Consider the following 26278-nt stretch of genomic DNA (forward strand, 5'->3'; position numbering starts at 1 on the left):
GTAGCAAAGGCCAACGAGAGAGGTCCGACTTGAGAAACCAATTGCATTAATAATTTGATCCTTGCTTCGTACAATCATGTGACACCAAACTTCCTTCCTCTCATCCACATTCCTACGGAGTCAAACTCGGTAGCAGCCAAATATCGTTGTCGCCACCTGGACTCAGACCTCAAGAGGAATAATTGAGCTCCTCTCCCTGCCCATATGGATATACTACACTACAATACTCCACACTATACTACAGAGTGCTCTACGACTCACGAACCGATACATGAAGAGTCCGTCAAACCCTTCTTCAGTCTTTTTTGTCGCGATGAGCGCAGACACATTGCTCTAACACTCCAAAAAATTTCTCCGGAAAATCCGCCCTCAGCGTTAGATATGGAGCTTCTGTACTTGCATGCGGACTATGAATTGTAGATTTCTCATTGAAAAAGTGGAAATGTGTACGAGAGAGTACAAGCTCCCTGAACTCTGGGTGGCGTAAAGCTTGTCACTGTGTCCCCGTATCTTGTATTTCACATTTCATATCTAAATCCACGATTTCTCAATGATATCGCCTTCCCAATAATGCAAGAACGGTCCCTTGGGCGTTCAATGAAGTCGATTGATCATACGATGGTTATTGAATTTTCAGGGACAAGACTGCTGTTCAAGTCGTTTACAATGGATAACGAACGGAACGCGAGAGAAGAAGCCGGCGCGCCCAAGGAATGTCATTTTTTCGCGCCGACCAGAAGCCAAAGGTTGGGGACGAACAACATCACACCAATTGTTGAAGGTGTAACCTCCTTAGCATGTCCGATGCCAGCACCACGTCGTCCACACCACCTCTGCCAGTTCCGATTCTCCAACGACCTTTGGCCTGTGATCGTAGCCCTTGTTTGCTACAAGTCCAGGAAAACAAGGCGCGAATATCGTTCTCGATTTCAGTGCCTAGCAATCGCAAAGCGACGCTAGATGGTGACTGATATTGAGAGCGTGTCGTCATGGATCCGCTCTATCAGCACCTCTTGAATCCACTGCTCCCGCGCCTTTTCCTCGCGCCCTCTTCCTGTCCCGCCTCTTTCTCCAATACTCTCCCGTGTCTCTGCTTCGTGGAGGACTCTCTCTGTCGGTCCTCAGCTCCCAAATCTCACTTCCAGACTCCTCGCCTCCCAACACCGCTGCCAACGTCGCTCGGCTTTTCAGAACACAGAATGACCAGCCTACGATCCGCTGAACGACTCCGAGCTCTGTACGTTTCGCGAAGAGCGAGCGGCGTATCGTTAGCAGATGGGCCCGGATTTTTGTACGCCTTTGTCGAATACGGTCGTCATTGGAAAATCGGGATGACCGATAATTACGATCGGCGGAAAGCCGAATGGGATCGTCAGTGCCCATGCGCTGACAGGGCTTGGCTGCCACCCTTGCGCGTTCCGAGGAGGAGGAGATCTGGTAATCATTTGAGCTATCTCCTCTGAACGTGCTCATCCCTCTCAAGAATCTCTAGCCCACATTCTATTAGAGTTGAAGTGCTTCAAAAGACCTCGCATTTGGTGCACACAATGTATGTATTTCTTTCTTACTATGACATTCTCTGAGTTTCTACAATAAGGTGGTAGGCGTCACATCGAAAAATTCATATTCTTTGGAAAACAGAGACGCGTTTGGCGAAGGAAAATTCGGCCAGTGCTTGTGCGCGCTGCATTTTTGTAAAAGTACGTATATTTATTCAACTTCTTTTGATTTGCTAACTTACAACTCTCTCTTCAGACTTCGATAGTTCTAAATATTCATTATGTATACTGATAAATACTCTACACAGCGTAGACAACAGACGTGCTTTCCGAATTTGAGAAAAAGCCCTTGACCTGTGGTTCAGGAGTTACGTATTTCTTATATATAATCATCATCCCACTGACTGATTATGTGCATAGCTCTCAGATCGCCCGCATGGTCCACCTCACTCAATCAAGTTCATTGTTGCTCCTGTATGTATTGTAGTGGTGCAAATAAAAATTAGAGATAACCTTGCTCGATGAGACACTACGCAGTTCACGCCCGATATCAGCTTCGGCACACGTCACAACATCCCGACATCAGCGACATCCAAACGTCCCGATATATCGATGTCGGATACGTCCCGACGTCCCGACGTCCCGACATCGGGTCACCATAAGCTGGGCGAGCTTATTTTGAAAAAGCGCATGCTTTGCGCGAGGCTGTTTATATGTGAAAATTCTGAATTATTTCTGGTAGAATATTGGGCCACTATCTATACTAAGCTCTCAATTTTCTCTGTATTTCCTCCAACAGCTTTCAATGGAATAATTTTGGATAAAGGGCCCCCGAAAAGATTGATAAATCGGCTTGCATTTTGTGAAAATAAGATTGTCAATATTAGAGGTAAGTTTTTGATATAAAGTGTACTATATCGGTACCATAACATGCAAACAGATTGTGAAGAAATATTAAGAATTTTCGGCGCTCGGTAATCTGAACAATTTTGTACCAAAGCTCACTATAAAATCAACCTTTCGGTCGCGAGAAAATCGGCTCATCCCCGCAGTGTGATATCGTGCCGCAGAATTGGTGCGAAGGGCAAGATCAATGGCGGACCGACCCTTAACGTTTAACTGGTATCGGAGTGACTCATCCACGGATCGGACCAAAATTCGACCGTCATGTCCAGTGAACTTGCATCAACCCTTCATGCTGGGTCTTGTCTCATTGATACGCTCTCGACGCCACAGACGCAATTAAAATCCGCTTTACTACAGCGCCTCCAAAACTATTACAGCTGCTTAGGCTCTTCGTCGACTTTGAATGATTCCGCAACTTTGGAAAATGTTCAAATAAGAACTGCAGATGAAGCTCTTGTTGTGGTCGAAAAGGTGCAGCGATTGTTGAGAACAAATGCTCCTGATACCGGAGCTCCGCTTCTAGGTACTCGTGATTTGAACCAGCTAAGGGTCTTGCTTTCAATAACGTTCCGATGGGGCGTGGATCCTCTGCTTTCTCATGTCATATCCTCCTGGCCCAACACGTCTTCTTCCACAGTCCCAGGGGCCAAAATAATTGATCTGACATCGACTCCCGAGGATTATCATCATCTAGCTAATTTGGTCGCCCGCCAATTAACCCTAGTCTTTCCTCTAGGCATTCATGGAAACACGTCGAACACTCTAATCACAGAAGTGATTCTTCAGCGACACCTCCCTGATATTCTCAAACCGGCTATCTCGTTAGGATGGCTTCCTAAATCATTAGCGGTGGATACAATGACCCCACTGGATGATATTCGCCCTCTGATAATGCGACTCATGGCTATGTAGGTGCGTCCGTTATCCAGTATCTAGTTAGGTCAACTCATACATTTGTACCCATCAGGCTGCCCCCAGTCGAGTCAATGGTTGCCCTCGGTAGTGTTATGTCTTCCACAAACTCAGTACCACACATTCGCCGAACCTGTGGATACCTCATGAGCAGACAACTTCTTCGACCTGAAGGCGTCAAGGGTTTATGCGCAGCGGTCTTTGGAGACAGCGAGAATGTCGATGACATTCAACTCGATAAGTTACAACACATATCTCGCGTTTTGATTACGGTTCCTGCGGGTATGGTACCAAAAGTCAGTTCACGCACAAACCCTCAAGCCGTTAATTTATGTCTAGTTTCACTAGGATTACTTTTCAATCATACTACCCCGCCTAATTGATCTCCTACAGGAGAGCCGTTACCCTGCTTATAGGAGAGCAGCGGCTTTCGCATTGTCGCAAATGCTTGCAGTCAAAAACGGAACCGCTGCACAAATCATCTTGTTTCGATTTCATGATCTGTTTCTATACACCCGCCCGGACACAGAAGAAACGGATGTGACGATTGTTCTGGGCAACTTGACTACTGTGCTGACCAATTCTGATCCATCTCCCGAGCTCATCAGCACACTACTCTCACCTATAGTACGACCTTTATATGGTTTACTTTTCCACCTTGATTCGATTAGAACGTCAGACCCTGAACTGAAGGAGATGGTTCGCGGACTATTGTTGACCTGGTCCAGAATCACCTCCAGTTCAGAGGCAATAGATACCCTATGGACAATTTTCGATGACGAGGGGGGTCAATGGCACACTGATCTAGAAGGGGGTGTACGACGAGGCCCAAGGTGAGATGCTTCAAATACTCCTAATAGGTTCTATGCAGATGTCTCACACCATGCAGCGTTCCCACTCTAGCTTCGACGAAATTGTCACTGTTCACTCCTGAGACACTCAAGAAGGCAAATGAAGCCGGAGAACTTGACCCTACTGCAAACATACTAGATCTATACCCAGAGCCTCGTCATTTAGCAGTGTTCCTCAAGTCGATGAACCGGGATGACATTCTGTCCCAATTCCTAGTCAAACTTCTAGAAGGATACCGGGACAACAAGAACAGCGAGGATGGGAATCCAGTTCGGTTCGTGGCAAGTTTACTTTTCAGAATTCTATCTCGTGCTCACATATTATTCGTAGCACTTTGCTGTACCTGCAGTTGATAATGCAATTGCAAATCGCAGTTTCTGATAGCTCCAAATCGGCTGGTCTATTCTCCAAACCTAGTCAAATACTGACTTTCATTAAACAAGCCCTTGAAGCGGCTGCTTCTGCACGTCCCGAGCCCAATTACCAGAAGAAAAAAGTTTCGCTTGCAGGAAAATTTCAAATATCTGACCTCCGATTGAGTCCACAGGACGAAGAGGATCCTGAAGTTAGCGACGGAGATAGCGACGACGATCTTTCCGATTCCGAAGCTTTCACAGCAGACAATGAGATGGAAGAGACGTCAATCACTTTGCTGCTGTCTGTTCTCGAAGGTAAGATCTCACTTTTGCCAATCACCGTAACATCATTTATTGGTCAAATCCAGCCAACGAAAACTTGTCAGCCCGTACAGAGCCTATACTCAACGACATATTTGAGCTTCTTGAACCTCGTGTGAACCATAGTCCCTCCGCTGTGAGATTAGTCGCTCGAGAGGCCCGGATGGTCATGACTGCTCGTCTCGCACTCGGAGACGACGATGTTTCTCGCAATAATGCTGTAGATACACAAGCGGAAAGCCCTCGAGAGATCTATCAGAAAGCTCTCAAGTTTCTTCAAGATCCTATCCTGCCCGTTCGTGCTCACGGGCTACTCCTCCTCCGCCAACTCGCGTCCGCTTCAACTGATTCTGCGAAAATGGATTCAGCGCTCGTTCCTGCGGTACTAGAAATATTCGTCCAATCCATACAGGATGACGACTCATACATTTTTCTCAATGCAGTACAAGGACTCGCTGCCCTCGTTGATAACTATGACAGGAGTATTTTGAAGAGACTGGTGTATGACTATACGAAGCACTTGGACGGGTTGGAAGCGGGGAATATGAATCAACAGGATGTGGATACTCGTATCAGACTCGGTGAAGCGCTTTCGATGGTAATCCGTAGATGTGGGGAAACATTGGGGGCAACAGGTGGGCTTTTCTTGGATATCGTGTCATGAATACTCGGCTCATGCTCTTTCATCAGGGAACGTCATCATCCCACCTCTGCTCCGTGTGATACGCTCACCTACCGCGCCCACTACGCTCCGCACATCATCTTTGTCTTTGCTAGCAGACTGCCAAAACACGTATGCACTCGCGGTCTTACCGTATTTACTGGACTTGGCGGAAGGGATGATAGACCTTTTACAAGTCGAAACGACATCTACTACGGATAATACTACTACTACCAAGTCAGAAGAAGGACGGAAATTGACCATGGATGATCATCCTACTTCCACAAACACCAAGTTTCCTCCACTCAGAAGGGCCGCTCTTCATTTCCTTACTCTGTTGATTCGCGGGACTACGAAGGAGATCTACGAGTCGTATGCGTCTGCCGGAGACAATGCTCGTTTGTCTGTGGGGTTAACGAAACGCATGCGAATCACGTTAGGTTATATTTCTAACACGGATGATGATATGTTGGTCAGAGTCATGGCACGAGAAGCCTTGGAAGATCTAGCACATCTCGAGTTGGCGAAACTTACGATATGATTTCATTTCATTTGTGCACGTACATATATTATACTGTCTACCCCGTATCTGTCTCAACCGTGGTACGCTCTTATCAGCTGAGTCAATGAAGGGTACATTTGATTTAGGTTCGACCAACAACACCTTATGGTATGGTGGATTTAAGCCTCCTGCTCGAGCCCACATTGAATATTCCATGAAAGGATATGCGAGCTGAGAGGAAAAGAACCGATGAGCTCAGGAATTCTCTCTTAAGGAACATCTTGTGGTTGATTTTGTGAAATTATCCTCCCGTCGACGTGTTAGATGAATTCCCTACTATCCTGGCTATTTCATCTATACGTCGTCGAAGGTGTTTCCATTTCGGACTTCCTGCCAACAAGGGCCTTGAACTATCATGTACAGCGGAAGCGGGATCTTGGAGTACCAGGAACGGATTCGAGATAGCAGAATAGTACGCCATATGCAGAGCTTTAAAAATCTAGAGGGATAGATAGGTCATGAAGTGGAGATAATAATGGATTGTAATGATTTCTACGTGCCATATTGAGATCCACATCGCGAACTACTGCATCCGTAAGCGCTGCTGCAAGTACTATCTTGACCTGACAGAAATTGACGATTTTGATTGAGTAGAAGGAATATAGGGTAGAGTAAGCGCGTTCACTTTCAGCGGAGTTATGTATCCGTATACAGCGACATCTTCCATAGAATAGAGAAGACCAAGATAGCACTCCGACGACTTGGAGCTTGCTGAGGTTGTTTGAGCCTTCAACGAATCTGAGCAATTGAGTATTGCGTCTAACCTCGTTCCTCTATCACATCCAAACTAGTGTGTGCAATGTAGTGGTATTTGATTGCATTTTCGTCCTGCTTTGAGAAAGTTCGAATTAAGATTGGATGATTCTGAGGGGAGATGAAGGCCACAGCGTTGAGGCGAAGATTTGGTGCCATCGCCGAAAGAAAGCCTTACCGTGAGAACTCGTGCCTGAGTTGAGTATTTCCAAATTCAGAAGAGGGGCAGCCCAGTTGCAGGAGGAATACATACAGTAACAGATGGTACAATTTTGTTTGTTCAATAGTTTTCACCACCCCCACCTACTGGTAGTAACATGTTAAGCAGCTTAGGTCATTGCTTCTGTCTTCCATGTAGTGAGTGTCATCAGCGCTGGAAAGTTAAGTAGTGGACAAGAACCAAGCAAGGTACTGTCCACAACAGTGGAGCCTAGTATCATACAAGATTACAATAGTAGGTCTATGAAGTTTACAGACATGAAAACTCCATGGACATGATAATCGCGTTTACCATCTGCAAGTCTACCGAAATATCTACTTTGGCGCAAGCGTAAGAGCCTACCGTGGACTCTTGAGCATTCAATACTCCCCAAAATTTTAGCAACTATCACTCACTGCTTTGGTAATAAGAAAGATCCTTCGTTGAAAGGCGAACAATATCGCCGCAGTGAGTACACTTTGTAAGAGCTTGCTACGCATGCCTTTGTACAACCCTTCGATACCCTCATCTCTCAATATCGTCGCCAACGCATTCAGAGAAGATTTGTATTTGGTGGCGCCAGCTTGTAACCTAGCTTTGATAACGCTATAAAAATAATATGAGGCTATCAGTTTGCGACACATCGAATCATGAACGAGGAGATATAGGGAAATATGTAATCACATATATGGATAGGTAATCGAGGTAGCAACTAGCAGGTCCCGTTAATGAGCATCGCGACTGCACGGAAAGAAATTCTTAAACCATTACCCAGTTTTGATATTGCACCAAGCACAAAGAAATCCCAATCGGTCAAACCTCCTCTGCGTCGCAGCTTCCGGCGAGATGCCAAAATATTTTTGAGTTGCTCAAATACGGAATATTGGATGACCGGATTGACAACAAGGACTGTTCGATGCAACGTTCTCGATAATGTACCCCAGGAAAATCTAAGAAACTGGCTCGCCTAAAGCAGGTCCAATTCCTCGGAAGAACCCCCTGAGGCCAAGACCGACCATTAGCAAAGGATCTCGAGGGAATAAACAAGAAAAATAAAGCGCACTTCATCCCAAACTTGGCTAGAATATGTTGTACTGTCTCCAGAAAGCCCAGATTCTTGGTCTGAGTATTCGGATCCATCGTATGAACAGCTTGAGATGTTTGAACAACCCAAAGAGGATTGCTAATGATTGTCGTGGCAGATCCTATGTAAATGAGGTGTCGGAAAAAGACAATCGACAAAACACCCAATGTAGTATGTACCAGCAATCAGGCCTGTGAGAATGGACTCTATGGTGGTCAAGCCTTTCTTCCCGCCAGTCAAAAATATGCCTTTCGACCGTTCATAGAAGTAGTAGTATACTCTAAAGTACCAAAGAAGTGAATGGTTTGCGATGATAATTAGAAAAGAGATAAGTGCAATAACACACCCGTTGGTTACAGCTATTCCAAGTAAGCTTGAACTTAACCCACTGTACAGGCCCAGCACCCCTTCACGCTCGAGTACTTCCATGACAGCTTGATACACAGACTTGTACGACAGGCTTGAGGACCACAAAACATTATCCCCGTGATCATTCCTGACGAACCTTATTCTCGCTTTGCGTTTTCACGGCTGCGCGCGTCGAAAGAAATACAAGAGGGCTGGAGCAGAAGAAGAAAGTTAGAAAACTTTGTACGTTGCTTTTACTAAAAAATGCCGGACATACTATGTAGCCGTCATGGCCTTGAAACAGCAAATGATTGCATGTTATACAATGATACTTGAGGAGAAGAATCTCTCAAACACTCACCAAAACACCACCACCTGTGTAAAGGTGAAGTAATCGATGTATTCAGCATTACGCGAGACAGTGTCATCGGAAGTCAAGCATACCGGCTCCAGCCATTGCATGCATGATAGAGTCGTTCATCAGAGTCAGGCCTTGTTAAGAAATGAATCTATGTAAGCTGGCGGTTGTCGTCGAAGAATAATTCGAAGAACCATTTTACGTTTAGACGGACTCGGAGACTGGGAGATTATTCACATGTCATTGTCCAGTGTCTCACGTGTCATTACCCGTCCTTTTCATGTTCAACCTGTTATTTGGAATTATGTGACCGTACATTTACACTACAAGTTCACAAATCGTTCAGAAGGCTTTTCAACGAGTTGATATCAGCCTTGAAGTCGTTTGAACTACTGGTGCTTAAATTCCTTCCAGCACCCGAGTATTCCGCACCGTCTGATGCCAGCGCTCTATGGTCATCTTCCTTGAGCCAGCTATCTAGTTGCTTCTTCAAGGACCGAGCTTTGAGCCTAAAATGTGTCCTTATTACATCCTCGAATGGTTCCGGAGGATTTTGAAGCGCATCGATCATCTGAAATTCATCGCCGGTGAGCACTTGAACAATCTGTAAAGCTAAAGCTTCGCTTACAGCAGTTTTCACGACCATACGTCTGACATTGGCTGAGTCTACAAGCGCTGTCAGACAAGGAGAAGGAGGCAGAAAATGAAAACCACGTACATGCTTTCGACTGAGGTGTACCAGCATTTGAAGCCCATCCCGGTTCATTCAGATACGGTTCCTCGCATAGAATCATGGATTGTATCGATAGCAGTACTTGTAGTAGCGTGGATTTAAATGGCACCCAGCCCGGTCCAGTCCATGTTCCTAAAGGCGGTCAATTTCATTTTCGAGCATATCTTTCAATGACTTACCCAGAAGACTGAGGCACACCTTCGAACGACGGATAACGAGGAACAAATTAGATACATATGTATTGCAGCGTGTCGACCATACAGACCTTGCCATCCGCATACACTTGGATTCTGTGAGAAGCGTTATTTTTTGAAGACTTGTGCAATCACTCACAATTAGGGTTGAAACGATACTTGCCGCCTGAACAGAATGTAAGAAAAACATCCGCAAGAGGGGAATCGCGAAACAAATCTACTCGCCATTCGTTGTCATATATTTGACACTGTGAGCAACAACACGATCAGGTAGAGCTTGACTGTCATGAAGATAGAATTACCCGGGAGGAGATTGATTATAATTTGCCCCGAGGAATACATCAAACAGATAGCTATATGTTCACCGTTTGAACATTGCACTGTGTAAAATAGATACAGAGCACTGACCAGCCATTATGATACCTGAGAAGAAAGATTGTGTTTAGACTGCACAGGCGTTGAAACGAAACAAGAGCTTACGGGGTACCTTCTGGCCCTGTGATTAGACATTTGATAACGTCGACCCTCGCATCGTCCACTCTGAGGAAGATTGATGAATCCCAGGCCACCGGTAAATTCGTAGTGAGAATCGCCAGCTGAAATCACTTCGTTATTCATGGTATGCAACAGACATTGAAGATCGTCATACCTCCTTTGCAATAGCAACCGAGCGTTTTGGAATACTAGCGTTTGCAAGCATTCGAATTTCATTGTTGAAATAGTGCTTATAATTTAGCGTCTCGTCCGAATTATCTGTTGTAGGGATTGTGAGATCACAGTACTCGAACCTGCAAAATATTATGCAGGTGGTCAATCGCAAACGCAGATGTTGATGGGTAGCCTCAGAGCTACCTGCTCGATGTGGCCCACTTGACATACGCCTCCTTGGCATCTTCCTCAGTATCGCCGGCATCGACGTAAATAGTATCTGAAGCTGATGTGTACGCCTTAGGTAGGGATTCATGCATCCGGGTCACAAAATCATCGCCCTTAAGCTCTCGCAAAGACCGGTCAATTTGAACTGTAGTGGCCAAAAGACGATTACAGAAACCGTAAAGTTTCGCAGTCTCGTCGAAATTGCCCTCCGCAAGCGCGTCGCCTTTCGATTTCCCTTTATTAGCAACAACTGTTTTTCGCTTCTGTTCTTCATTAGGTTCGGGTGACGGATCCTCAGGAGGCTTTGAGCTTTCCAGTCCCTTGACATCGAGTCTGCTTCCAAAGTTCCAAAGAAAAGAAGCGAAAATACCTTGAGCGCTGCTTGCGCTTGAAGAGAGATGGCTTCGAGAAGTTCTCGAGGGCTGGCCGAGCCTTCGTAAATAATTTTGCGCTCTCGTATTGTTGAAGTGTTGGTCTTCTTCACAACAGTCTGTTGGCTGACGCTTCTCATGATAGGCATAGGCATCATACTGCAAAGACTTTCATGCGACGAAATCGTCTAAAAGACATGGAATGAGAAAAAAGTTGATGTCCGTATAAATGTGTGTCACCTCTAGCCATTCGAGCAGCTCAAAGTAAAGGCCGTGCCGGTCAGACATATCTGCGAGAGAATCGTTGCGAAGAAGTTCGCTGGTAATGAGATTGAAACGACGTCGGAGGTGCGTAAGGGAGGAAGGGCTACAGAGACGAGTCAGTGAGTAGTTCGGATAAGGCTTGATGCATGCTTTACTGTGGAAGATAATCAGATGGACGAGCCCCACCAGGCCGTTGTAAAGAAGGTAGGTAGACCCGGACTTCCGCAAGCAAAGCGCGGATTTTGGAATCCTTTGCAAATTGGTTCGCTTGAGCCTCTGCTTGGCCGGAACTCTACGAAGACACTGAGAAGGAGAAACTTGAATGGAATCATGAAAACTAACTCACATCCTCTTTCAAATCACCAGCATAACCTACCCCGCCTTTCGTCTTGCCCGATCCCGTATCTAATTCATCGTCATCGATGTCTCTGGTTTTTCTTCGCTTAGTCTCCCGCTCGGTAGTCTCCTTTATCTCAGATTCTTCTTTCTGTTGCTCAAACAACCTTTCGATCATGAACAGACCGACACCAAGAATGACGCCCTGCAGATTGGAACAATGCCACAGTGGGTCACTGGCATCTTGAGAGATCTTCTCTCCACACGCGAAACAGAAGTCTGTTTGACACTTGGGGCACCTCTGAGGTACTTTACTTTGCAGATGTTGGATGTAAGTGGAAAACTTGGGCTGGAAATAACAGCGCACTATCGGAATCCGAAATTTGTTGATCAAGGACGAAACTCACATAGATCGCAAAAAAGTCGCTTTGCTGACGTTTGACAGTCTGCCCACAACCAGAGGGACAAGGGCAAACACCATCCAGGTCGCTGAGTTGTGACTCCCCGAGCTGCGAGTACAAGGAGAACAGGAAGCTTTGTTCGCCACCCTCAGCACAACCAGCCATCCATCTTCCTTGTGTCATGACCTCCACCTTTTCGTTGATTTCTGGAACAGAGACGAAAACAGACTCTTCTTCGATTTCAATTACTTCCTCGCGTCGGTCTTTGGAGAAGAATATTCCTGAAGCAGGATCGTTAATCCATCCTAGAGATTCTTATTATTTCGGCGCACCAGCATAAGGGTCATTAACTTTGGAAGCCCCGGAGTCTCCAGGCATCCCACCATCATCGTCTGAGTCGTAATCTATGTAGGCATCGGAACCTTATGATCCATTGTTAGAGACGGCCTGGCTCAACAGTATCGCGTCAACACACCTTCATCATCCTCTAATTCTCCATCATCATCCTCTTTATCCATCTCGACATCTGGATCGCGACTCTAGATGACATGTCAGTTCACAAGTGCTTTAAAGAAGAAGAGCGCAATGCATTACAGTGGCACTTGAATGGGCTTGATGGGTACGTCCTGAGTCGTCCCCCGCCACATTCTCGAATTCTCCTTCAAAGAACTTTTCAGCCGCTTGCATTACGTCTTTGTATTTATTGAGAGCTGCGCGCGCCTGGGCGGCTGTGGCACCCTAAAAGAGAGCATGTACATGTTATACACCCTTTGAAGACGATGGATAAATGAAATGTAATGACCATTTCAACTAGTTGCTGAACTTCTCTGTCCATACTGAAAAGCCACTGGTTTTCGGTAACAGTGAGTGTAATTATTCGAGTCAAGTTGGTGAATGGGACGGTGTATAAAGGGAGTGACTAAGGTTTGGCTTTGCTAGGGTAACCCCTATTGCCACAGACTGACATCAGGCCTAAATTCGCTCTCCTTGTTCTCACAGTTCAAGAATAGTATTTCATGAGACTTCATATAGATAGTAGACTGCAAATAAGGCATGTGTAGCATAAGCCAAACGGACAAGATACGCGACTATAGTAGAGCCTCTGATACTCCGGATGTGGTGTGTGCCTATGGAAGATCAGGGCCAAGACATCCTAGTTATCCCTAGGCTACAACCTAGGCGTTCAATTTATCGTACGCTTCGTTGATTTGTCGGGTGAAGTCAGAAACGGTATGACCGTTCTGTAGCAGTCTCAGTTCGGGTTTTGAAAAGTCAGTATGTGTCCCTCACCTCACACTCCTTCCACGTCTCATCATGAACACAGACTTTCTCCCCATTGATGTAAATCGTGCAACTCTTCTCTAGTCCCATCGCCTTTCCGAGCGCGACACTCTTGTGAAATAGTCTCACTAGTATGTTGAGTTTAGCTTCCGGAGAGACGGAAACGAACTCACCTCCTTCCGCGCCCTTACCACTTGCATCTAACCCTGCGCATTCGCCAACACCGCTTGTCTCCCAATCTATCTGTGCAGTCTGAGCGCATTTCCTAGCCGTTTCCGGTAAGCCAATCTGTAAAGAAGTTGAAAGAAGAGCTAAACAATACAGGACCGGGAATAACCTTGTTTCGACCTGCATTCCATGCTTAATGGCATAGAATCCGAAGAGATTTCGACTTACCTTCGTAGTTATTGCAATGTACAAACTCCCACCAATTTGCGAACGGAGAGTATTTTGCAGCACATAATTGTTGAACATTTCCCGCACTAAAGACGCTTGAGCTTGAGCTTTCATCTATTACAAATTTTGAAACACAGGTTATCACCATTCTTCGGGTCCATGCATGCAGGTGGCACCAAAGTCGGGTTCCGACGAATTAATCCTGAATCCACGACGGAACGTTAGCAACAGTAAAGCAAAATAGATCAGAGAAACGGTACTTGGCGATGTATACCAATTTCAAGTCGATTTTCTCACCGACCTTCTTCAGCACGGCATCCATGGAGTTTTCACAAAGCAGCGCATCGGGACATCCTGGTCGCGGAAGAACGATGAATGGCAGAGATACGGTGGTCCGAGTCAGTAGCAGCTAGCTTTCCAGGAGCAGGACGAGAACGAACTGCTCATTACTCCCAAAGTCTATTGTTTGAGGTCAGGATAGAGAGTGATCGGCTGCAGTAAAGCAAGTGCACTCACTACTGGAACTTTGATATCAACATCAACCTTCGCGTCCAACAGCACATTTTGGGTGGCATCTTGTATAAAGGAGAGAACCGTTGCTGGTACGAGAAGAACATTTGCGAAGAAAACCAGAAACGTGAAAGCAGTAATACTAGTCATGATGATTGTAGTAATAATTATTAACAAGTCAAAGCGGTATATATAGTTGCCCCGAATTTGGGTTTCGATCTGGTTCCGATACTTCTTTCTGTGACGTCAGCGCTCTTACATAGTCTTCTGAACAGCACTGGCACAGAAATACAAGTTGAAGCACAGTAAAAAGTATCATTGGCTATCGTGAACCAGTAGCGGCGTCCCACAACTTACGCGCCTCCACGTCCGTAAATGGTGGCACAAAATACATACACCTGGATCTGAATACTGTAGAGGATTATAGACAACAATACCATGGGGTTGACAGCCTTACATACCATCTATAGAGCGTTGCTTTACTATCGTTTCAACTGAAAGTTCTTTGTGTATTTGGTCACGCTAAGAATGCTCCCGCAGCATTAGATTTACTGGATGCAGGGGTCCAAAACAGCATCACCTTGACTTCTTGGGAGTACTTTTCCGCGCGAGCCTTTCGTACTTCGCTGGGGCTGGATGTTTGACTGTCGACAATTTCTTGCTTTTCTTCATTAGACTTGTCCACAACCCCCACGCAGTACTCTATGAGCTCCTTTCTGCGACTCCAATTGGCTGACCGAACATATGGGTACGAAGGTCGGTATATAGAGGAAGGTTAAGGGAGAGGGGATACACACAAACGAGTTCTTGCCATAACCGCGAGCAAGCCTGTTCTTCCGCGGATAATTTGCTTCGACTTACTTTTTGTCGCTCTTGGTCATGCATGAATGCAGCCGTACGATTCAGGCGCTAGGTCAAATTGGAGGTTATGTAAAACATCCACCAGGCTCACAGTATGTAATTCCGCCACTCACCATGTTGATTGTATCATCGAGTCCTCGATAACTTCGTAACACCGCTACCAAATGACTCGTGAGCTCTCCAAACACCATCGTATGTTGCTTTAGAGATCGTGCACCTTTGAACATCGATAAATTCAAGCATGTTTCCGGTGAGACGTGTACAATCTGAGGAGTCAAGCTGGGAGCTTGAATTGCAAGGCTACCCAACTGTGGTGTGGAAGACATAACTTAGACAACACACACGCCGGCCCGACACTTATGAGCTTTTTCGCACGCTTCTCCTCAAAGCCCCTATGCCACTTTTTCACTACCCTCTCGCAAAACAGCGGGACCTTGTAGGACCTTGTGCTACATCCTCACGCTGGAACACCAATGCTGGAGGTGAAAAGAGACAAACTTAGCCAGCCGCACTGGGTCAGGAGTGGATGAGCTTCCCGGGGGAACTGCGATAACGGCCAACACACAAGGTCACTAGTAGCCATTCCATCAGAGCCGCCTACAAAGAGACATAAATCAATTCCGTCGAAGACGGGGGAGGGGCATCAACTTCCCGTGTTCTTTGTCTCGGAATTCCATCTGCTTTTCCGGCGGATGTATGAAAAGATATTGACAACATTAATTCAACGGGAAGGTAATAAGTTATCACAGGATGTACAAATGTAGCTGAGGCAATGATTAACCGCGAGGGAGTACAGGACAGAGGTTTACATGCGTGGTGGGTCCCTCGCGGATGAAAAAATACACGAGGAGGGGAATATAGCACCCAAAAGAATATTACAGGATAATCAGAAGGCGAGCAAAATCATACTCAAAACAAGAATCCAGGATGATAGGAAAAAAGTAACAACGGACTTCTGCCGCCACCCCACTGTTGAGTACAAAGGTTTGAGGAGCCTTATAGTTATCGGGATGGTCCAGTGGTAAGATCATAGTCGCTGGAAGGAGAGGAGACTCTCGACCTTTTCTTGCACCGGATGGTCGCCTTCGGAACATACTTGTGGACATCGATCTTATGTCGATGCAAGCGAGCAGGGTCGTTATATGCTTGTTGACATCCATCGAATGGACACTTGTACGGCTTATTGCGGGTGCTTATGACAATGAATCTGTAAGTAAAATTGTGAGATGGTAGAGGTTGCGCTACTCACTGTTTGGAAGCAACATGGACGTTCATGGAGGTTTTCTACAATATACAAAAATCAATAAGAGGGTCATATATTTTGAAAATAAAACGTACCTGAGGAAACCTATCCCTACAGAATGGGCAGATAAAAGGTCTGGGGAATTCGAGTGGTAAGTCAGTCATATAGTGCTCAGCGAGGCCCGAACGAACTTCAATTTCATATGTTTAGTTTCAACGTGGCGCTTCACTAATTGCTTTTTGGCTAGGTATTTGCAAGTTTCCCCGGGCCACAGGCAAAGATACTTATTGCTCCCCACATGTACCGCAAAATCCTCCCACTTTCGTGAGGAGTTGGAATTTCGAGGCGCTTTGTCCGTGGTTGTGGAGTCCGGAGAGCTCGGGCTTGTAGAACCTTGTGAGGCCGTCGTTGATGACGAAAAATCGGTGATGATTGGAGGGAGAGGGGTTCTGCGAGGGGTTTCAACCTTCGGTTGGGACGTTATCGGGGCAGAGTAACAAGAAGTTGTACGATCTGAGGTATATGACGAACATGAATGGGCGTCGTCAAACAGCTCTTTGCGTGTGCGAATGACTCGAATGCTCCTGGATATCGACAGTGAAAAGAGGACGGATAGAAAACGTTGGTCTGCTTACCCTAGAGGAATCGTAGAGTCATGAAAGATGTCGCTGTGATGGCTGTGTGGGTCGTCGATAAGCGGGAGTTGTCAATTTTCTGTAAGAATTCACTTACTCTTCGTCGATAGCCTCATCTTCGTACTCACTTCGAGTTCGCTCGAGAGAGCCACATTCGGAGATAGGCGTTGTGCAATGCGAGGTGGGTGCTGGCGAAGGGCAGCTCGACGACGGAGACCACGCTTTGTATTCAGACAGTGTCGACGCTTTGCCAAAATTCCGGAACATGCAAGGGTCTTCTAGTTTAGAGGAAGGCTTCAAGCTGGGCCAACTGAAGGTGGCGGTTGTGGCGGTGAAATTTCCGAGAGACGCTTCATGAATTTCACGGAAGCTGGGTAGAGAGACTTTCTCGCGGAATCTAGGAACGGTATGTGTTCAACCAACCGAATTTATCCGAATAGATATACGAACCTCTGGGACACAATTGTAGCTTCTTCTCTGGAAAAAGCGGTTGGCACAAAACAATTCTTCTCAAACAAAACACTGAAGTACCTTTGCGTCAAAGCGAAATCATGTCTGAACTCCGATTCAAGCCTGGATATGTCTTCCTGCATGCTAGGATTGAATGATTGGTGGCGGTGATCCCCAACGGTGGTAAAATTCGAATTCGAGGGTGCTGCGAAGGATGTCAGTAAATACGAAGCCAATGGACGATACATGAGGTTTGGGATGGTCGACGCCACAAAATTGTAGTGCCGGGGGGCGCATAATATGCTAAATAGAGAACAAGACTCACCTAAAGCGGAAGTGATGCAGTGGGCGGGATATACGCAGGGTTGGATATTCCTTGAGGAGACAAATGTATAATGTGCTTCTGGAAAGGTGGGGTGGAGAAAACAAAGGAGGCAGGGACAACTTCAGCAATTTCTCCGGTATTTATATACTCCGTTCACAAAAGGATAAGTGTTGGACGAGAAGGCGAGGCTAAGCGCTAATCAGAATTGTCTTCGCCACCTTACCAATTATCTATTGGATTTACCCTCGGAGTATGATGGTCATACGAAGGAAAAGACGCAACAACCTTGCAACAACCTGACGTTGAAGATGCGTGGAGATACCCGCATTTCCGGAAGGTGCATTTACAGTTTTGTCCATTTCAGGGTATGTATTAAGATTGAGTGACGGTCGAAATCGCAAGGCGATCTTGATTACTCTTCCAGTGCACGTCGAGCGACGAGAAACTAATATCTGATATGAAAATAACTGCCAGAATTTGTGGAAAGAAGCTAATCTGGGAAAAATACAGCGATATTTGATACAATCTGATGTAACAACATTTTGAGAAAACAATGGCTGCTTGAGTTGCCCAACTTTGGTTAGTAGTTTGAGTTTGAAGTCAAAGGACTGATACTCACATAAATTTAGGGCATGAGCGTGGGCTCAAAGGTAATGCTACTGGCAGATGCCTGGAAAGTCAGGTCAGAACTCCAATCATTTTCTTCCTCATCCGTCTCGCGGAGATCACCCTGGAGTATCGTTTGACTTTGACCTGGAAACAAAGCACCTGCCGGTAAAGATTTGGATTGTAGCATTGAGCGCGCGGTCTTTTTTAGGGGTTTCACGGGTCTTTCGGGTTGTCTTCCCACATCAATGCTCATAGATTCCTCCTCATTGTATGTCTCATCGACCGCTCCATTGTCGATCGGAGAAGCAGAGCGATGCCGTTTCCTCGGGGTAATCAGAGAGTTGAGTTGGTGTCCCCGAGCATCCTGCATTGCATCACGGGGTGATTGGAAAAGAGTTCCTGTAGACATTGCTTTGATACGGGATGCCGGCGTTCCATATTGTGGGTTTGGATTCATGGCGTAACCTTCCAATACACCTTCATGCGCAGATGTTCAAGAGCATGGATAATCAGGAAATGGATCCACGTACTTTTTCTGGTTCGCATCCCTACATTGCGTAGTGCAGCTGTAACATCAGGGGCTACTGCATGAGATCTTTTTGGACATTGAATTATGACCGTTCTCAGTTTCCCAAAGCATGCTAAAGGACCCACAGAGTAGCAGGGTTGTTGGAGGCCACATTATACGCGTGAATTTCGTCTGTTTGAACGCGCTTCGTAGACATGGTTTGTCCGTCGTTGTCGAGGGTAGACAAAGTATTCACATTGCCTTTTTGGGTTCCCGGAATTTCCTCACGTCACGGGCCGGATACTACACCACGCCACTAGGTACGCCCCAGCGACGCCCACCGAGCAATACAATGTAATATCAAGTTGCGATAAATTCTAGTCATCGATTATCGCGATCTTTGCGCACTCATGAGAATAAAACAAAAAAGGAATCAGCAGCGTGTATATTGTGCACAAGGTAACAAAAGATTTGACCATGCTTCAGAGATGGCCCAGAAAAGTAGTACTGCGAAAGGAGCTGGTTATCCAGGTAGAAAAATTCATAATGCAAGATAGATAGAGTCCAATTTTGAAGGATGTGTAAGAATTTCCCGCCAATGCAGGATTTTAGACATATATGTGCTTATGTTAAAAATTTCATGCAATTTACATACTGTACTTTGATCATGATGGAAGAAGAAGAACGGGATAGAGATGCCATATGCCCAGTGCTGTATCATCGTTATGGTTTGTGCCGATTCAACCGTGGTCTTCTCAACGTTGTTCCAGATAGAATTTCGAGATTATTATTAAAATTGTGAGCTATTGTTGACGTTTGCAACGAATGTGAGAGCAATAAAAACAATTCCTATGATGATTGTTGGTCCAAAGTTGTGGCGAGGGATTTACTGCTTTGTCATCAGGATTGGCCAATAATATTTCGTCGGCTTCGTTCTGACCGCCACGCAGCTCGCTGGCCTTCCTGGCCCCAGCGTTCATCGAATGGCTCAAGGTTGTTTTCTTCGCTTATTCTTCTTATTCCTTGCTCTTTGTTCAGCTGTTCACTCGCAATCCGTACCCCCTTTGCAGTACGTGTTCGGCTATGTCATCAATTTCAACTTTAATTTTTGCTTTAGATGGCTGAACATTACCAATCTGCTCCAAGGCTCTGCAAAACCCATTGCTCTCAAAGACGCTGTCATCGGATACGATTCAGATTCGTGAGGCCCTTCCTTCTTGCACGCGTATATTATCTGATTTGGAAAATTCTACTTAGCTCTACTGTGGTTATTTTCGGGGGAGAGTCTTCCAGTGGAATCCCTCAATCAGTCACCTATCTGTGCATTATAATTCACGTATCTGTGATCGCACTTACTGAATCCCTTGTTGCATGACAGTCTCGACACTCAATCCCTATCATGGGTCACAGCGAATTCGCCCACCGGATTAACTACGGCTCCACCCGCACGCAGCGGTGCTGTATCCGGAGATGATTTCGCTGCAAGCAAGTGCGTCGTTTCTATCCTTCGTTCCTTCTATGTATGTTCTAATCTGTTTCTCCTTCTCGAAGTCGTCACGGATTCATTGTCATTGGGGGTAAAGGCAACAATAACGAACCATTATCGGACGTTTGGGTGCGTTGACGAGTTTCGATCTTGAGCATGCATGATTCAATTACGAACAGGAATTCGACTACGGGAATCAATTTTGGACGCAAGTAACAATTACTCCCAGCGATGGCCCTTCTGCGAGGTGGGGTGCCGCGGGAGGCAGAGACATACGTTCATCAAGCATCACTGATCCAGTAATTCCAGGCAAGTTGATCTTGATTGAATTGTAAACTCGAACTTGATGAGTCCTTGTGTAGGACCCAATAATTCATTCTACTATACCGGCGGCTTTGACGGTAGCTCACTGGAACCGCTTTCTAACGTCTGGCGTTTGAACATCTCCGGTGTCCTCTCGTCCAATAATCCCACCAGTGTATCCGGGAGCTGGCAAGAAATAACCATCAACAACTTCAATTCACTGTCCACACAGAACCTTTCTGGTACCATGGTTATGGACTCTGTCGCTGTATATGGCGGATGCGCTACCACCTCGACCACCAACAATTCCTGCGCTACTCAAAACGCTTATTCCTTGGATATTGATACTCGTACCTCGACCGATCCGAATAACTGTCCCGCTCCCAGATTCGGCGCTGTGATGACACCCAATCTAAACAGTGTTTCGGCTACTAGCACACAAGTAATGCTTCTTCTCGGCACTTTCAATTCGTCGCTATGGTCTGACGATAGCGGCTTGGATAATGGAGAAGTGGTCCGTAATTCAATATTCTTCAAATATCTTGCGGTTTGACCAATTCTGTTGACCAGGATTTTTGGGACGTTGGTGCTGGCACCTGGATCAGAGTGATACCTTCGGGTGATCCTGGCAGCTCGGCCTCACATCCCACCCCACGCGAAGGCAGTGCTGCAGTCTCATCTGCTGCGCCGATTTTTGGTAACACTTCTGGAACATATTCGGACACTTTGGTAAGGTTTACTTCTTGTCGATGCTTCAAATATTCAAATGATATCCTAGATATTTGGTGGACGTGATCTTTCTGGCAACTATCTTGACGAAGTTTGGGTACTTCGAGCTTACAATGGCGCCGTGACATCTTCCAACACCAAATGGGCTGGTTTTGGCGATGGTACTTTGCAAACTGGAGTAAACGCTAGTGGAACTGGTGTCGATGTCGAATTCATCACCACTTGTGCAACCGCCATTAGCTCCGGATCATCTTCAGCATCATCATCCAGTAGTAGTCAATCTGGCTCTGCAACCTCCAGCCCTAAACCTTCCGGTAGTTCGAAACCTGAAAGCTCCGTGTCTACATACGATACTTCAACTGTTCACAAGGTCCTTGCACCACTATCCGTAACACTACTGTCTGCTAGTGTGATACTCGGACGAATATTTCCTCCTGTTTTCGATACCTCAATTTTGACCCTTCGGTCAATGGCATCCCACAGTTTGATCCTCCTCGTCTGTTTAGGGCTAGGTATCGCTGGCTTAGTTTCTGCTTTCACCTCCATTTCATTAACGACACCGACTTCCAACTTGAGCAAGCGAACATCCTCGACTAACTTTCATCTTCACACAGGTCACGGGATAGCTTCGCTTGCTTTTTTCATCGTCCTGTATGGCGTTTTGCCCTTGTTATGGTTATTGTCCGGGCGTTTCAACCGTCCTAGCAAAGCCACAGACCATATTGAAGGTTTGAACTCTGACAAACAGCACATAACTTCTGCCGACACAGTTGAAAAGACCACAAAGAGCCGTTCTCGAACCCCATCAAGACCTTCTTCTCCTCGAAGGAGGACTCATTCATGGGGACCCTCAATTCTTTGGCGTCCCAGCACTGATCGAGGCGACAGTGATTCTAATAACTCAGCTGATGCTCAGGCTGCCCTTACTCAAACTGATCCTGTTCCAGCAGAACCTCCCCGTACATTCGAGGTTGTGAACAGACCTCCACGCGTACGCCGAATGCCTATAGATCGAGCGCCCATGAGTTCGCTGCGAGATATCGATTGGCTTCAGCGAAGACGAAGCTTGAATACAGCTGTGAGTTTCTGTGTTTATGAAATGGACATCTAATGCAATTCTTATTCTTTCGTAGGATGCATTAGATTATGCGTTAACTGAAAACCAGCGTTCTCGCGAGCGGGCGCTTCTTTCAACTTCTGCTGTTCCTAATACACCAAATCATCTCAGCCCAACACCTGAAATACCGGACGCAAATGGCATCGTTCTTCATATACTTCTGCAGTCATCCATACTCGGCTTAGCCATCATATCCCTCATCAAACTATGGTCTTCTTCTTTGGTCGGCTTCATCGTCTTCTTAATCTGGACTGTCGCTTTCTATATCACATTGGTCGTACTTGCATGGAATGGCAAACCGAAACTTTCCATCTTGGCTGTTATCCTGACTCGACTCAGGGCTAAGCCAGCTGCGACAGCTCAGGAGGTGAACCAATACCTAGCCTCTCAATCACCACCCCTTTCAGCTCCCGACCATTATGCATTTCCACAAGGATCGGGTCCATACTATCATGAACCACCCTTTCAAGCTGTGTCCACAGATCTCAGTCACGGAGATCTCTTGAGTGTTGAAACAGATGAAGATGATGATGAGGACGAAGATGCTCGCCAGCAACGGATAGAAAGTGAGATGGCCAGGCGAGAAATTGTGACTGTCACGGTTCCGAGGCGCAAGCTTTTAATCGCGAATCCGTCGTAGACACGGTTATGCGCCAACCATATATATCTTATATTCGGTATACCATTTGCATGAAAAACATTTCAGCATTCGTTATTATCTCTTTTGCTCAACGTTATCATTTTATTTTGCTTAATGTCGTCGTTGTATGCACGCAGTCTGTATTATAATCATCATTATGTGGAATACTCATATTGACTAGATATGCTTGAATAGAAGAATGCGAAAAATGAGAAAACTTAACACCATATGTAATGTAATCCGCGAAAGTGGAAGGAAACAATCACCTTATCGATTATTCGCCTTCAGTAGCAACATCGTGCCTCCAGCGATCTACTCGTCCAAACTTGGCAGCATCGTGGACAGGGGGCGGTGAGGGTATCGGAATAGGGGCTGACACCATAGGCGGCGGCATGACCATGGGCGGAGGGAAGAATCCAGACATAGATGGATTGAAGAACATGCTATTTTGCATCTGCATGTTATTCATCATCATTTGGTGCTGAGCCATCATCTGGTATTGTGTACGGCGCTGTTGTTCTGGGTGGAATGCTAGTGGACGATCATCGTCTTCGCCATCTGCATTGGGATTTGGCATTATCCTTGAAGCACGTATTCCCAGAGGCTCATCGTCGTCGTCCCTGGTATCTGGTTCAGCACTGAGAGGCGAAAGATTATCAAAATTGATGCTGGGGAGACTCGGCTTTGCAATCAGAGTTGACAACGGCTTTTCCTCATCAGAGTCAGACTCCGGAGGAGCAAGTCGCGAAGTACGCTCTATGGCACGACCAATTGTAGCAGCCAGGGGAAGGTCCTCCTCGCTATCGTCGTCGGTGGCATGTATTTGAGGAGGGGGTGTTTGCTTCTGAGGGTATCTCAAGCCGATGCCGGTAATCCTACGAGGCCCATCTTTGTCCTCGTCCGAATCGGCATACCAGCCTTCCGCTTGAGAGGATTGAACAACTCGCCCTCCAACACTTTCCTCGCTATCAGAAACCTCGTCATCAATGACAGGAGGGGGACCTCTTATAGCTGGTATGGTTGGTAATACAGGTGGTCCAGACGAGACGACAGATTCTGCAGGAGTATCCTCTAGAACAGAACGCCCCGCTACGGAAGGTGAAAGATCTGGTACTGGGCTTGCGAACTCTGAACCTTGGCCCTTTTTGCCCTTCTTTTTCTTCTTCTTCCCCCCATTTTTCAACGCCTCGGTTTCTTCTATGGCCTGCTGGCGTTCTCGTTCAAACGCCTCCTGCGCTTCTATTTCACGCAGCTTAGCCATTTCTCGCTCCCATAGAGTGTCAACACCGAAGACTGAACGATTCGGAGGACCTTTGTTAACCGCGACCGTTGGCACTTTGCCGTCGTCGTCAAAATTGAGCAACGGCCCAGCATGTCTAGAGTTACGACGAGCCATCCCACTAGTTGGCTCGAAGGAACTGGCCCGTATATTTACGGGATGGTCTTGTAATGTAGCTGGGTCAATGAGTGTGCTTGAACGGGCGAGAGGAGTTCGTGCCATCATTGACGGCCTGTCGTCACCTCTGAAGACACTATATGATGTCAATTTTAGTTTGCAAATGAGCAATAAACAGATAAAACTGTATATACCGTTGTTTTGATTTCATTCCAGCCTTACGATTTTCTAGATCATCGATAAGGCTTTTGCCGTAGAGCTTTCCAGCAGGCCTATGTGGGCTAGTAGCATGCTCTGAAGGTATTGGAAGATTCATTTCCATTTCCATGGTCGGTGTTGTTGACAACTTCGCTTGCTCTCCATCCTCTAAGGCACGCGGAAGGTCTCCGTCGATGTCGTTGTAAGCAATATCTCGCTGGCCTCCGACAGTTAGGTTATTCCGGAAAGTAAGTTGAGAAAGAGAAAGATTCAGACGAGGGTTAGGAGTAAAGGAATTTGAAGGCACAGGAACAGTAGAACTTCCGATATTGGGAATTCTCATGGGAGTACGTGCGCCAGGAGGCATGGGCGGGGCGTCTGCTAGCGTAAAACCATCCCTTCCTTTTGGTGGAGGCGGAGGGGCATTTGCGGATTGCAGGGGACTAGGCATAACCAGTACTTTAGGCCTAAGCAGCTCCATAGTAGTCGAGTAGCGGCTCTCCAGAGGAGGCCTGCCGGTCATAACGGAAGCGCCATCGTTCTCCAAAAGCATGCGCGAGCCTAGAGACGCATTCGACACAGTACGTGCATGAGCGGCAGCTTTGGGATCGAATCTAGAAGCACGGGATGGAGGTGCGATTGTAAACGGATTGTCATCTGTTGGTTCCATAGTTCCATTGGAAGTTGTACGAAGACGAGGAGCACTCATAGCCATTTTAGACTCAAAGCTAGCAGTGGAGTAAGTTCTACGATGATCCAAGGTCATCGGAGAAGGACTGCGAACAGAGGTAGTGGGGAAAGGGATAGAACCCATGGCTGGATGCGATTCTTCAAATGCGAGCCCGTCATAAGCGAGACTATCATAGCCAAGGCTCTGGGAGGTGGAGGCGACTGGCCGTTGGAAGGAGGCAGGAATTTCCATTGCAGACAGATCCAATGGTGACCCGATAGACTTCCGCCTCACTTCCTCCGCAGGTGACAGAAAGTCATAATTACCGACGCTCATAGAGCGTGTGGTTCGCGGGCGGCGATGAACCTCACCGAGTACATCGTTAGTCTTCGGAAAATGGGCTTGCACGGCGGAAAGAGGCTGAGCTGAAGGAAGCGACTTGGCTTTGCCCTTGCCTTTTCCACTCTTGTCTTTGGACATGAAGGCGTCCAATCCCCAGGAGGTCAGGTCCAGGTCCATTTCTCCTGCCTCCTCCTGTACCTCCTGCTCCTCAGCTTCTTCCTCGAAATGATCATCCGCGCCAAATGGATTTCGAAGGGGTCCAATTGTAGATCCTCTTGACTTTCGTTTCCCATCAAGAACAGAGTCTGTTTCACTGGGAAGAGGTACTCCAAGATAGTCACTTTTCCGCTGGGAGACTTGTGGTCGAGCTGGATTGCGTCGGAGGTGTGCGAAAATGGCGCTTTCATGTGCAGATCGGTAAGGCGCAGAGGGGTCCGATGGATCGTTGTCGTATTCTGGCCAAGAGATTGAGCATGTATACTATATAATGGATAGATAATATGCAAAGCGTACCTAAAAGTGCTGCAGCTAACTGCAGGCGGGAGAACGGAGCAGCCATTTCACAACCCCCCTCAAAGTCTGGTAGTGTCAGA

At 46.5% G+C, this 26278-nt stretch overlaps 11 protein-coding genes across 11 annotated transcripts; 2 read left to right on the plus strand and 9 right to left on the minus strand.

The window, feature by feature from the left end:
• Positions 1 to 792: 792 nt before the first annotated feature.
• C8R40DRAFT_1065983 (uncharacterized protein) lies at positions 793 to 1917 on the minus strand (the record flags this gene model as incomplete). The annotated part of the gene is made up of 6 exons (XM_046225716.1): positions 793 to 887; positions 1011 to 1488; positions 1569 to 1587; positions 1742 to 1767; positions 1822 to 1853; positions 1905 to 1917. 6 exons carry the CDS (start codon positions 1915 to 1917, stop codon positions 793 to 795), a joined length of 663 nt encoding a protein of 220 aa, XP_046090880.1.
• A 749-nt stretch (positions 1918 to 2666) lies between these two features.
• Positions 2667 to 6048, plus strand: C8R40DRAFT_1035206 (uncharacterized protein; the record flags this gene model as incomplete). The annotated part of the gene is made up of 7 exons (XM_046223481.1): positions 2667 to 3313; positions 3373 to 3613; positions 3666 to 4150; positions 4207 to 4443; positions 4500 to 4840; positions 4894 to 5481; positions 5537 to 6048. The coding sequence occupies 7 exons, from the start codon at positions 2667 to 2669 to the stop codon at positions 6046 to 6048; spliced, it is 3051 nt and encodes a 1016-aa protein (XP_046090881.1).
• Positions 6049 to 6310: 262 nt separating this feature from the next.
• C8R40DRAFT_1158420 (Sedlin, N-terminal conserved region-domain-containing protein) lies at positions 6311 to 6981 on the minus strand (the record flags this gene model as incomplete). The annotated part of the gene is made up of 4 exons (XM_046229733.1): positions 6311 to 6508; positions 6570 to 6632; positions 6695 to 6780; positions 6834 to 6981. The coding sequence occupies 4 exons, from the start codon at positions 6979 to 6981 to the stop codon at positions 6311 to 6313; spliced, it is 495 nt and encodes a 164-aa protein (XP_046090882.1).
• Positions 6982 to 7182: 201 nt separating this feature from the next.
• On the minus strand, positions 7183 to 9015 carry C8R40DRAFT_1083193 (peroxisomal membrane protein). Its single transcript, XM_046227233.1, has 12 exons — positions 8898 to 9015; positions 8815 to 8828; positions 8731 to 8747; positions 8611 to 8665; positions 8452 to 8552; positions 8285 to 8385; positions 8085 to 8226; positions 7989 to 8020; positions 7793 to 7930; positions 7706 to 7733; positions 7438 to 7627; positions 7183 to 7380 (listed from the first exon to the last, which is right to left on the minus strand). The coding sequence occupies exons 1-12, from the start codon at positions 8932 to 8934 to the stop codon at positions 7357 to 7359; spliced, it is 879 nt and encodes a 292-aa protein (XP_046090883.1). The 5' UTR covers positions 8935 to 9015; the 3' UTR covers positions 7183 to 7356.
• C8R40DRAFT_444894 (ubiquitin conjugating enzyme family protein) lies at positions 8809 to 12926 on the minus strand. The gene is made up of 21 exons (XM_046235084.1): positions 12789 to 12926; positions 12581 to 12724; positions 12462 to 12525; positions 12319 to 12408; positions 11993 to 12267; positions 11596 to 11934; positions 11405 to 11541; positions 11226 to 11352; positions 10985 to 11173; positions 10591 to 10934; positions 10388 to 10526; positions 10219 to 10334; positions 10147 to 10161; positions 10041 to 10091; positions 9964 to 9986; positions 9878 to 9904; positions 9810 to 9826; positions 9724 to 9742; positions 9530 to 9676; positions 9440 to 9477; positions 8809 to 9382 (listed from the first exon to the last, which is right to left on the minus strand). The coding sequence occupies exons 1-21, from the start codon at positions 12819 to 12821 to the stop codon at positions 9143 to 9145; spliced, it is 2574 nt and encodes an 857-aa protein (XP_046090884.1). The 5' UTR covers positions 12822 to 12926; the 3' UTR covers positions 8809 to 9142.
• Positions 12927 to 12979: 53 nt separating this feature from the next.
• Positions 12980 to 14342, minus strand: C8R40DRAFT_1083205 (uncharacterized protein). Its single transcript, XM_046227234.1, has 9 exons — positions 14180 to 14342; positions 14104 to 14122; positions 13924 to 14017; positions 13809 to 13865; positions 13664 to 13749; positions 13605 to 13615; positions 13441 to 13555; positions 13277 to 13395; positions 12980 to 13227 (listed from the first exon to the last, which is right to left on the minus strand). Exons 1-9 carry the CDS (start codon positions 14321 to 14323, stop codon positions 13162 to 13164), a joined length of 711 nt encoding a protein of 236 aa, XP_046090885.1. The 5' UTR covers positions 14324 to 14342; the 3' UTR covers positions 12980 to 13161.
• C8R40DRAFT_1083207 (caffeine-induced death protein 2-domain-containing protein) lies at positions 14343 to 15364 on the minus strand. The gene is made up of 6 exons (XM_046227235.1): positions 15252 to 15364; positions 15148 to 15191; positions 14971 to 15082; positions 14754 to 14905; positions 14635 to 14695; positions 14343 to 14584 (listed from the first exon to the last, which is right to left on the minus strand). Exons 1-6 carry the CDS (start codon positions 15358 to 15360, stop codon positions 14496 to 14498), a joined length of 567 nt encoding a protein of 188 aa, XP_046090886.1. The 5' UTR covers positions 15361 to 15364; the 3' UTR covers positions 14343 to 14495.
• A 238-nt stretch (positions 15365 to 15602) lies between these two features.
• C8R40DRAFT_1201320 (uncharacterized protein) lies at positions 15603 to 17610 on the minus strand (the record flags this gene model as incomplete). Its single annotated transcript, XM_046233123.1, has 8 exons — positions 15603 to 16241; positions 16284 to 16318; positions 16373 to 16388; positions 16469 to 16861; positions 16913 to 16954; positions 17010 to 17309; positions 17363 to 17389; positions 17444 to 17610. 8 exons carry the CDS (start codon positions 17608 to 17610, stop codon positions 16037 to 16039), a joined length of 1185 nt encoding a protein of 394 aa, XP_046090887.1. The 3' UTR covers positions 15603 to 16036.
• A 464-nt stretch (positions 17611 to 18074) lies between these two features.
• Positions 18075 to 19113, minus strand: C8R40DRAFT_1083214 (uncharacterized protein). The gene is made up of 2 exons (XM_046227236.1): positions 18307 to 19113; positions 18075 to 18244 (listed from the first exon to the last, which is right to left on the minus strand). The coding sequence occupies exon 1, from the start codon at positions 18751 to 18753 to the stop codon at positions 18313 to 18315; it is 441 nt and encodes a 146-aa protein (XP_046090888.1). The 5' UTR covers positions 18754 to 19113; the 3' UTR covers positions 18075 to 18244; positions 18307 to 18312.
• A 571-nt stretch (positions 19114 to 19684) lies between these two features.
• C8R40DRAFT_1083218 (uncharacterized protein) lies at positions 19685 to 23245 on the plus strand. Its single transcript, XM_046227237.1, has 10 exons — positions 19685 to 19873; positions 19922 to 20005; positions 20062 to 20124; positions 20183 to 20293; positions 20356 to 20419; positions 20470 to 20599; positions 20653 to 21107; positions 21164 to 21322; positions 21372 to 22400; positions 22456 to 23245. The coding sequence occupies exons 1-10, from the start codon at positions 19788 to 19790 to the stop codon at positions 23077 to 23079; spliced, it is 2805 nt and encodes a 934-aa protein (XP_046090889.1). The 5' UTR covers positions 19685 to 19787; the 3' UTR covers positions 23080 to 23245.
• A 108-nt stretch (positions 23246 to 23353) lies between these two features.
• On the minus strand, positions 23354 to 26244 carry C8R40DRAFT_1065990 (uncharacterized protein; the record flags this gene model as incomplete). The annotated part of the gene is made up of 3 exons (XM_046225717.1): positions 23354 to 24611; positions 24670 to 26140; positions 26199 to 26244. The coding sequence occupies 3 exons, from the start codon at positions 26242 to 26244 to the stop codon at positions 23354 to 23356; spliced, it is 2775 nt and encodes a 924-aa protein (XP_046090890.1).
• Between the last annotated feature and the right edge of the window lie 34 nt (positions 26245 to 26278).

This window comes from Lentinula edodes, assembly GCF_021015755.1.
Source record: "Lentinula edodes strain Le(Bin) 0899 ss11 chromosome Unknown C8R40scaffold_3, whole genome shotgun sequence".
NCBI lineage: Eukaryota > Fungi > Basidiomycota > Agaricomycetes > Agaricales > Omphalotaceae > Lentinula > Lentinula edodes.